Consider the following 11,816-nt stretch of genomic DNA (forward strand, 5'->3'; position numbering starts at 1 on the left):
TCATTCATACACAAGGCACTTCTCTGTTTTAAGACAGCATTTCAGACACAGTGCTGTGTGAGAATGGTGGGATGTTTCCAGAGAATTCATGCTCCGCATGACACGTGACGGGAGAGGGAGAGCGTCAGTCTTTGGATACGACGATGTCAGGGCTTTGACACATGCAGGGTGAGGGAAGGGCCAGCTACCCAGCTAACAATCTCTCAACAGTAGAGTCGTCTGACATCAAGCTGAGCCTTGACGAGTGAACAAACAGAGAAACACCCCAAATGATTCACCTCCATCCCACCATTACCCCAAATGCTTCAACCTCAGAGCTTTAGATAAATAACATTTCCTTCTTTAAATACCACACTTTCTGTGAAGAGCCACTGTGGTCTTAAGACACTTTTTTTCCTTTTAGGATCACAGAGTTGGGTAGCTTGGCATCACACTCATACTTCCTTACTACCCACATTATCAGGGTGGAACAGCAATAGTTTCTCCTATATGTGCAAATCTTCATCAACTACCAAAAATGTAAACTTGAGGAATAAAACCAAAAGGCAGAAAATGAAATTTTCTGAGATGTTGCTCTCTTCTTACTGTATCTGTTTTCACTAAATCTTATTTAGCAGTGAATGACAGCGTTAAACCAGATGTTTGATACCCCATACAGTACCAACCCTTCAAAGTGGACATAAACATCAATTTCCTCAGCTCCCCTGCAGTGTTTTACTCAGAACAACAGTATTGCTCCTTGAAAGACTGCGCATGGACATAATCATTTGTGAATGTGTTGAAATGGCTGCACAGGGTGAGACGTCAGTACTGCCTGGAGCTGAAAGGCCTTTATTAAAAGCAAAGGTCTGTGTTTTAACTGTGAAGGCTGACAAATTCATTTACACATTAGAGTTTCTGAAGCTCTCTAAGAATTGAGATGAACACAACAAAGAAGAGGCAGTCAGTGCTGACTGTATCCAGACGTTCTGCAGTCACACCAAGTATGCTTGTGATTTTTCAAACCAATAAAAATAGGCTTAACATGTATAACAGTGGAAATATTTGGTCTCCACATCTTTGGGTGACTTTGAAGGCTGATGTATGTGACACTATTTGACCAAAACCAAAAAGCTTTGGGAAAGCACATGGAGAAAAATGTTTTCACATTTTTAATGTTTGCCTTTTATGCAGCCAATAGACTCAAGAGCATTTTGTTTCTACAGATAGTATTTGTATTTGATCTTTGTTAGTTCTGTTTAGGGAGCCTTTCATTGCAGTTCATGCATTAGAGATTGGATTTCCTGTGGCAATGGTTTCTATTCAAACACCTTTTCATTTTGAGGAACAACTGATGGCTCCTCACTGCATTTCTATGTTTTTTGAAGAGCAGCACAAGGAATGCAACGCATTGTGTGCAGCGTGGAAAAGACAACAGTATTTTCTGTTCAGTTTGACCGTGATGCAGCTACTTGCCGACAGAGCTCTTAATGATCTCTTAGGTTTGACAAATAGAACAACAGTGAGATAACATTGTGCAAACTTTTCCTTAAACCAAACAAGCTGATGAGTTGTGTGATTCTCACTCCCACTGAAGCCTAGTACATAGAATGAAGGCCATCAATAGAAAGGAAAGAAAAACTACTCTTTTACAATTGCACACAACTGAAGTAAATACCTCTTTTCCTGATTATTTCTTCTCTTTGCTCCTCTCGTCATATCCACTTCTTTGGCGTTTGGTTGGTATTTCTCTTGTGTTTGCTCTGTGGGTAAATGTTTTAACTGAGGGTTTCTCTGTGAGGCCACTTTTAGTCCAGCAGGGTGTCCTGAAGGTTCTGGTTCCTACACTCAAGTCATAACTGGTGTTCAAACTGATAAACAAATCAGGTCAGAACCTATGAATAATTAGTTCTACATGGTGAACTGAAGTGGAATGTGACCAGCTTTCATATACAGTTGTGCTCATAAGTTTACAAATCATGGCAGGATTTTTACAAAAGTGTACAGAATTACTTTTTTTTAATGAAGACAAGTGAACCGACAAAACTAATTTATTTTTTAAAAACCTGCAGACTAAACCGTGACATATCTCAAAAAGAACAATCATAAAATATGGTGTAATAATTGGGAAGAATACCAAAATGCTAAAGAAAAATATTTCAACAATTTTGCCAGCGAGAGTATTTGCTAACCATTACAGTTGTGTAGGTGGGAGCTGTTGCCTTTCTGTGTGGAGTTTGCATGTTCTTCCTCTGCCTGTGTGGGTTTACTCTGGCTTCTCCGACTTCCCTCCACAATCCCCAAAATGTGTATGCTTGGTTGATTGGAGGCTCTACATTGCCTGTAGGGGTGAGTGTAAATGCTTGTATGTCTCTGTGTTTGTCCTGTGAAAGACTGGCCCATGTACTGGTTCTACCCCACCCTCCACCAAATGAGAGTTAGATGTACCTGCAAACCTCTGCAACCCTGAGGCAATAAGTGGGTGAAGGAAAACAAATGTATGTATAAACTGTGAGTAAACTTTTGAGCACAACTGTTATTACACAATCCACTAATTTTCCCTGGTTGTGTCTCCATCTGCCATATTTTCTACTTGAATACCTTGAAACCAACTTTAGGTAAATTGCGGCCACTTGCTGGACTGGAGTAGAATCTTCTAACATCCACCCATTTTGGTTCTGTTTAAACTAGTTTAAACATGGGCATATTTACAAAAAATCACCAAGGGTGAAAGAATTCTGAACCACCTCGGTGCCCAGAACTAAAACCATGGCAGTCTGAAACCAGGCTGTGAGGCTCCTTAGGGAAGCGGGGTTTGGCACATGGGAGTTAAACCGCCAGGTCGCTCTGCCGTATCCTGACACTGCTGCTCTTGCTGGCCCGACTTAGCCGGCGAGGGTCAATGCTGACCATTACTGGTGGCTCATGCATCTCCACTCTGGTGATGATGTAGACTTCCTCCTGCTCGCTTTTCCCTTCGGCACAGCTGCCTGTGTTAGACGGTGTGTTGACGTTGTTGGTTGAAGTGAGCAGAGAGGTATCCCTTCGCTGCTGCTCCTGGTCATTTGTGGTGGAGGAAGACGAGGAAGGGGAAGGTGAGGTGGCCTTCATTTCCAGAGTCTGCTGCTCAGTGGCCAAGTTGGCCCAGTTCTGCTGCGTGGCCAGCCTGTGATTGTTGTTGCTGATGTAGTAGTGGGAGGAAGGGGATGAAGGGTGCAGAGATGCCTCCTGCTGGAGGTTGTCGATCTTGAACTCTGCTACCGTGGGAACGGCTGGCGGTAGGAACGCAGCGCTGCTAACCGTCACATCCGTGTAGTTGGGAGGAAAGCTGAGGCTGGAAGGGTCAGTTCTTGAGGCCGAGGCCAAACACTCAGGTGCCGCGATGTTGACCGGACGAAGTGACTCGTGGTCAGCCACATACTTTTTGGTCATGCCCTGTTTGACTTTCTTCCATCCAAGGTGATAGATTTCTAACAAATTCAGCAAAAGAGACACGCAAGCCACCACAAGCATAAATATAATAAAAATTGTCTTTTCAGTGGGTCTGGATATGAAGCAGTCCACGGTGTTGGGGCAGGGCCAACGTGCACACTTATACAGAGGCCTCAGTTGGAAGCCGTAGAGAAAATACTGGCCCAAAATAAATCCCACTTCAAACAGGGTCTTGAAAATAATGTTGAACACATATGTGCGAAGCAGTGCGCCTCTAATGCGGATTTTGCCATGTTCGTCCCTAATTGGCGGCTTCTCCTTCTTCCCACCTCCTCCTCCTTCATCCCCGCCATTTCTATAAAGGAGTTCCCTCTCCTCCTGGAACCGGCTAGCTTTTCGCATTTCCTCCTCCTTTTCCTTCCGCTTCTCCTCCATGCGGACAATGTGAAGCACGTGTCCCAGGTAGATAAGGGTGGGTGTGGATACAAAAATGATCTGCAGCACCCAGAAGCGGATGTGTGAGATGGGGAAGGCTTCATCATAGCAGACGTTCTCACAGCCGGGCTGCTGTGTGTTGCAGGTGAAATCGGACTGCTCGTCGCCCCAAACCTCTTCGGCCGCCGCCCCAAGCACGAGGATCCTAAAGATGAAGAGGACTGTCAGCCAGACTTTTCCGATGACAGTCGAGTGCTCCTGTGCGTTTTCCAGCAGCCGCCCCAGAAAGCTCCAGTCACCCATGCTTCAAGATTTCCAGCCTGTGGATTCAATACAGAAGAGAAGAAATGAAATGTTTAAAAGACAAAGCAAAGAAAGTCATATTTACATACTTTTATATTCTTCTTCTACCCAAATTTCTAAAATCAGGAACATCTTAATTAGATTCTGAAAAACCAACCCATGCATTAGTTACATCAAAACAATAATATTGTGATTCTTTACTGTGCTTGTAACTCATTAAAAAGTCTCTTGTTGATCCAGAATTCTGCAGTTAGACTACTAACATGTACAAGCACGAGAGAGCAGACATCTCTTTAATCTAGAATCAAAACTAATATTGTCCTATTAACATATAAAGTCTCTCAAAAAGAGCTGTCATTGCTCTACTGTCCAGTTGAACACTTCGCTCCCAGTCTGCTGCATGATTTACAGAATGTTCTTTAAAGAAGAATAGAAGGCAGAGTGTTCAGCTCTTAAGCTCCTCACTGAGGATGAGCTAACAGTTTGAATAATGGTTATTAGCACTTTAGGACCTTGACTAGACTTGTTTGAGAAAGCGTAAAGCTAGGGCTGGTTCTGGTAATCTTGAAACTTTTTTCTAGTTATTGTAATCTGTGATTAGATGCTGGAAAACTTTTTCTGGTGAACACCCAGTCTTTGTGCTTTTCCATCTCGCTCATTTTCCTCTCTCTTCTTTTCACTTCAGGTATCCTGGCTTTGGAGTTGATTGTAATGATCTGTAGTCCCCAATCCAATCACATTGGGATTTTCTGAGTGATGTTATCTTGTACCTATCTCTTATGTAGTCTCATTTCTTCCACTAATTGCAAAGTTGCTTCGCCATTGATGACTGTGCAACCTCATGTTTATTTTAATTAGAATATCTAATAACTCGTTAAATCTTATATGACTCAAATCAAATGACTCATTATATGGCCTCATCATAACCTGACTAATTTTTTAGCCCCAGGTATCTCATGGTATTCATCATTGATGAGTGCCATGAGATAGCTGGGGCTATATAAATAATATAATTCTTTCTATTTTATTTGAAAATTGCTTTTGAGGCTGCAGATATTGCTATAAATTCCTACATAATTTACCCATGTATAATATTAAAATATACCATAATATAAATAACTAAACCTACCAAATTATATTCATATATATAATGACAATTTTACCCATTACCCCCTCCTTCGCACACAATTATAGGTTTGGTCATTGGTCATACAAATTAGCCTTGACAGTTTTCACCTATATTCCTACCACAAAAAAAAAAAAAAACAAACAAAAAAAAAAAACGTAATAATCTGTACAATGTCTGAACGAACATGTTAAAAATACTTCTTTGCATAACAGCCGGATTTAGTAAAGATCATTGGAACATTTAAAAGTAAATTTTTACATCATATGTATGAATGCACAATAGAAAAATGATTAATTACTTAGTTATACTAGTAACTAGTTGTAGCTCTCTGACGATGATTTATATTTAATGTAGGATGTTTGAAAAAATTCTGAAAAGCCACTGAGTTGTTTTTTCCATCTTTTGTTGGGAAATACTTGTATCTGATTGTGAAGAGTGGTTTCAACATTGGTTGGTGCAACATTATTGGGAAAATATTTACAACACAATAAATCACTTTGAAGGTTGGTTTATTTGTTGTAGTAGTTTTACACCTGCATCCATTGGAAGTGGAAAGAAATCAGAACAAACGACAAGTTAACAGTACAGTCCTGCCAATGTTTTTTCTGTCTCAATGTGTAAATGTGTGGAGTTAACTGTGAGTCAGTGAGTTAGGACTTTTAAAAAGCTAACCAAGAACAAGAGATGCTTCAATGCCTTTGTTTACTCCAACATTCTATGTTATTGTTTGTGACAACGAAAGAAGATTGCTGTTCCCATTCATTGGTATTTTATAACGTTAGTGGTAGATTTTCCACTCTTCCCTTAGAGAACTGGAAATTGAACTTCGAAAACTGAAAACTGGAGGAAAATCCTGGTTGTCATATACTGTAGATCTTAGATGTTATTTGTCTTAAAACATTTTTTGAAAAGGTGATAAAATGTATTCTCACCCTTGCTTGCATATTTGAGCGCGGCTTTGACATCTTTAAATTAACAGAAATCAGTAACTTTAATTTTGGAGACACACACACGCACACACACACACACACTGTGTGTGTTTTACTGTATAGGTCACCTGTGTGTGTTTGACCTGGCTGCTTTTCTCTCTTCCCTGTGTCTCCCTGCCGCTTCACTGCGCAGCAGGCATGTGCTGAGATCAACAATATAATGTTCGAAAACAGCATTTAGCAGCGATGGGGCTCTGCTGTGGCAAACTCACACACACACACACACACACGCACGCACACACACACACACACACACACACACACACACACACACACACACACACACACACACACACACACACACACACACACACACACACACACACACACACACACATTCCCCTCCAACTCACTGTCAGCTGTAATACTAAAGCCATAGGGATCAAATTGAGACAAATACTGTACAAATAATAAAATGGGACAAATAATGATCACATTTAGGAGAAGTTTCACCATATGATACAGATTTTAAAAAGTTATTGTCAAAAATGTGATTAATAATGCCTGATTTATTTTTCAAATTTTTTACCATTATACCTAGATTATTTATGATAAACTCTGTTCGTCCTTAAGTAAGGGAAAGTTATTCTATAGAAAATGCAACACAAAGAAACTTAAAATTACTTTTCTAGTGTATGAACTGAAGTAATCAAACACAGTTTACCAGAATTATAATGGTTATGAATGTATGTTTTTCAAATACATAAAACCTTTTCAATCTTTAAACAGAAACCTTTGAAAAAATAAATAGTGCTTCAAAACCTCACCGATTATCATTAACATATACATATACTTACAAATGTATTTTAAGGTTTAAGTCAATCATCTTAAGATGTGCATTTTGTGTGGACTAAACATGTCAGAAACACAGAGTGGGAAAAAGCAAACTCGCTCAAATATTTCTGTATCAAAGGTAGTAAATCCATCGACTAGGGTTCACGATACGTATGACACCTGAAAAAGAAAAGTTAAAAGGAGCTCATTTAACCTTTTTTAAACACATACAGTAAGTCAACATTTAAAAGTTCTATTGTGTTTTTAAAGTGAAAGTGTCAAACATTAGAAAAATATCACTTCTGTAGGAGATCATCCTTTACATTCACTGACACTGAACAGATGTGTTGCTTTGTACAGACAAGAAGCCTGAAATGTTGTTTGTCCTTTGTGTTGACAAAGTGATCCAACTTAATCACTTTATTGCAAAGTGCCGCCAAGGTATGTGTGGCATTTGAATGTATCAGGCAGAAAAGGTCTAAACACAAAGCCAAACCTGTCAGGATGACAACACAGAATGTGCCAGACTGCCTCTACTTTCTTTGTCAGTTTTTTTGTAACCAGCAGAGCTGATGGTTGACCTGGTCACAACTTCAAGTGCACAGAAAACAAAGTTCACTGCAGTTCTCATAAGTCATACCTTCACAGTGGAGATGTCACACTTAAACACCAACAGCCAATTCTTCTGGTGCCATCAGTGCAGTGGAAAAGTGGGGACCTCCCAGTGTGTCCCTGATTCCCAAACACACTGATTCATGCGCCCGCAGGCTGTCAGTGCGCACGGACGCTCTCAGTGTGCGGCCCGGGATTGGAGATCAGGCTCGGCTGAGCGCGGCTGCCTCCCGTTTCCAGCCATGTCTGGACTGTCACATCGTGTGACCATGCATGAGTGAACCCACGGAGTCATGAGCCGGTCTGCAGGCTCACCACGCCCACAGACGCACCAGCAGTGTGCGCAAAAGGCGCGGAAAGTGCGCAAAACCTAAACATGTGCCAAACTCGCGCATCGGTTTGAAACAATCCTCTAAAGGTTTCACCAAGAGTTTTGAAGGTTTTTTGAAGGACACAGATGCAGAGAGGGAGGCAATGAGTGAGATAAACCCCCAAAATTCACTCAAACAAAGAACAAATGCCTTGAAACTAAAAACAAACAAACAAAAAAATAAAAATAATAAATCAGAGAAAATAATAATAGTAAAACACCTCACTTTTATGAACTACAATAACATTTTACCCAACTTTTGCTTTTATTAACTACATTATTTAAAGATAATTTATACTTTTACTTTACTACCTTTCTCTGAAACACGTCAAGTATATTTATTATTTATGTATTTGTTTATTCATTCATTTATTTACCAGCCAGTGATGTTTAATCTGATTTGGTGAAATTGGTGAAATTGCAGATTTCTTTTTTTTTTTAATTGTCTATCAATGCTATGAGTAGGCGTTGTTTAACACATGCATCATTTTGTACAGTGATCATTTTTTCCAAATGCAACATTGGTTATACCTTTTTTTCTTGTCAATTTAAATGATAGTTGAGTGTGTGGGCCAACGTAAAAGACAATTTCATTAATAAGTGTAACTCAGGACCATGTACATAACAATAGTCTTCTTAAAACTTGATCACACACCAATTTTAACAGTCATTGTGTTTGTCTGTCGTATAAAAAGCTGTTTATTACACAGTCATGGAAAATTGGGAAAGCAGTTTGTCTGTAGGTTTTTTTTTTTCTTGCAGATTTGTATTGGGGTATGACTTGTGCTTTAAAATTAAAGATGTAGATATTGGCTCTGGAGTCCCTGTCCACCCCTTGTAGAAAACTATTTCCAATCCTGTAGTAAACGAGATTCTGTTTTTATGCAGTATAGGCTTGTTGATGGAGCCGTTAAACAGCAGTGTGGTGAATGAACCAGACCCAATAAAGTTCCAAAGTGAATTTTTTTTGCTCTAGTCAAACTTTTGTGTTCAAAATATAAAGGTACACTTTTACTTATACTCCTACATTTAATACTTAAAGGTTGAGTCCACGGTCCAGTTCAGAAACATTTCTTGTCGTGATGCACGATATTAAAGAGTTGGCTAATATCCGATATGTCGATATTTTGCTGCTCTTTTGGCCAATAATCAATGTCAATACCATGTTTTTCCCCCTAATTGCAGAGTTAATCTATTTTCTGTAGGGTATTACTATACAAAATTATTGTGCAGACTAATTATTATGTTAACCTGCTGGCAAAGGCAGACATAAAATAGGCTGACAATCATTTTTAAACCAAACAATGAAGATACTTGCAGTCTATTCTACTTAAAACAGTTAGTACACTTACCTACCTAAATGTTATATTGCAGTGGTAGAAACTGAATTGTTATAAGTTCCAAGCATTCTGTGTCACCTTGTCATGCCTCTCGACAGGCAATGAGGCATCTATATGATGTCAATGCTTTGATTAAGGAAGGAAGGCTATATATTGAGCCGATATATTGGCAGAATGACCGATATCCAATAATTCATTTTAAGGCCGATATCGATCAACAACTAGCCGATAATATTGTGCATCCCTAATTTCTTGTTACACAGGATGAAATGGTCCTTCAGTCCTAAGAGTAGTCAATACATAATGTTTCAGAACTCTGTAGCAGCTGCAATTCTGTAAAAACTCTAATCAATCCCTGCCATTCGGTCGGAATGGAAATAACCAATCAGATGCCTTCATGTCTCATCCTGCTCACGCCCCCTTTGTACCTCCCTCCTCCTGCATGCACATTCATCATGTGACACTGGTACCGGAAATATTGAGCACAAATGAGGCATCTGAAGGCCCTGAAGTGATGCAGAGGTGTCTGTCTTTCTGTTGGACAGGTGGTAATATTATGCTTGTTTTTATCTTTGGCTTTGGAAGGAACCCCGACGGAAACATACAGGTGGGGGATGAAGGAGGGCAGCTTGGAGGACGTCTTGCTTGCCTTCTAAAATTGCTTAATGCCACGTTAAGTGAAATTTGAAAGCCACTACTTTTGCAAGTATAAATAGTTACTTTTAGACCCAAAGTCATATTGCCATAGGAGACTTTTAGTTAAAATGTCTTTCAGCAAGAGACATTCACTTTCATGACTTCTCAGTACCTCATACACTTACTGAAAACTATTAGTTAAAAACAACCAAAATTCAAGATACAGACTGACGAGAAGGGAGAGACATTTCAGACTGAAAGACAGTAGTCAGTGTTCTGAGTGTGCTGAGCACACTGTTCACACACTCCTAGTGGAGGAAGGTCATTAGGTGATAAAGAACACCTGAGTGGAAAAAAGAGGAGATAGAGTGGCTACTCAAGTAATAATGACAAGATGTGTTGTGTTTTATTTCAAGACCTAATCCCATGAGCTTTGGGTCATGACAGAAAGAACAAGATTGTGGGAACAAGCGGCCAAGATGAGCTTCCTTTGTAGGGTGGCTGGGCTGTCCCTTAGAGATAGGGTGAGAAGTTCAGTCATCCGAGAGAGGTTCGAAGTAGAGCCGCTTCTTCTCTGCATTGAGAAGAGCCAGATGAAGTGGCTCGGCCACCTGATCCCCCGGACACATCCCTGGTGAGTTGTTCAGGGCACATCCCACTGGTAGGCAATCCCGAGGAAGACCCAGGACACGCTGGAGAGACTATGTCTCTCGGCTGGCCAGGAACGCCTCGGATCCCCCGGGAAGAGCTGGACAAAGTGGCTGGGGAGAGGGAAGTCTGGGCCTCACTGAAGGATGCTGCCCGACCACGGATAAGTGGCAGAAGATGGATGGATGGTGTTTTATTTCAGTGATTTATGTTATTAATCTGATTGATCCCAGTGTCTGTGTGAGATACAGTCCCTTCTGTTTACAACACTCCCTGCCTTGTTAGTGTGTAAGTGCAGAGAGTTTAACTTCCTCTCTATCCTTCCTGTTTCCACTCAGGTGTACTCTTGATTGCCTTCTCTCACTATCTAGAGGAGTGTTTGGATCCATTTTTTTTGCTGAAAGGTCTCTCCCTTTCAGTCATTCATGGTAAAAAAACAAACAAAAAAAAAAACGGTTTTGAGTTATAATAAAATGGATTTAGAAAGATACTCCCGCCTGTTAACTCACTCTCTGCAAATTAATACTCTACGGACCTCACTTTTCACTAACGCTATTGTAATTACTCTTCATTTCATTGATAGCACAATTTTTTTAGCTAACTAAGATGTTACTCTGTCGAGTTTGTTTATATCCGTGTTGAATATGATAGCAAGCAGGAAGTCAAAGGTCATGGCAGGTTAGACTGTGCATATCTTATTCTGTCTCCCCAATGATGCAAAACTTATTTTAGATTCTTGGGTTAAACCTATGTTCATGTTGCTTTAGTTATGTAACACTTTATAACTGACATCACTAATTGATTGACAGGCTCTGCCCACAACATCTCCTCTAATCATTCCAGCTCTTCTCTCCATCCACACAGACTGGAGTTATCATTTACCCACACAAGTGCGTTAATCCCACCCGGCTATTCCTGGAAGGTCGAAGGACAAAGACGTTTCATGTTTGACCACGGATCGCCACATTAATGCAATGAGCAGCGATTGGTGTGATGGCTAAAAAAGGCTCTTGCTGAAAACCGATCCAGCAACAAGAACCACATCAACCGATCTTAGCTGAGAACAGAGTTTCAGAGAGCAGGACTGACAGAAACACATTTACATCTAGGCATACACCTTATTCTTGGTACTGGTACTTCCTGATTTTGGGTACACAATTCTTTGTCAT

At 40.3% G+C, this 11,816-nt stretch overlaps 1 protein-coding gene across 1 annotated transcript; it reads right to left on the reverse strand.

The window, feature by feature from the left end:
• Positions 1-2,808: 2,808 nt before the first annotated feature.
• On the reverse strand, positions 2,809-4,149 carry gja3 (gap junction protein, alpha 3). Its single transcript, XM_028435596.1, has one exon. It carries the CDS (start codon positions 4,147-4,149, stop codon positions 2,809-2,811), a length of 1,341 nt encoding a protein of 446 aa, XP_028291397.1.
• Between the last annotated feature and the right edge of the window lie 7,667 nt (positions 4,150-11,816).

This window comes from Gouania willdenowi, chromosome 21, assembly GCF_900634775.1.
Source record: "Gouania willdenowi chromosome 21, fGouWil2.1, whole genome shotgun sequence".
In the NCBI taxonomy this organism is placed as follows: Eukaryota; Metazoa; Chordata; class Actinopteri; order Blenniiformes; family Gobiesocidae; genus Gouania; species Gouania willdenowi.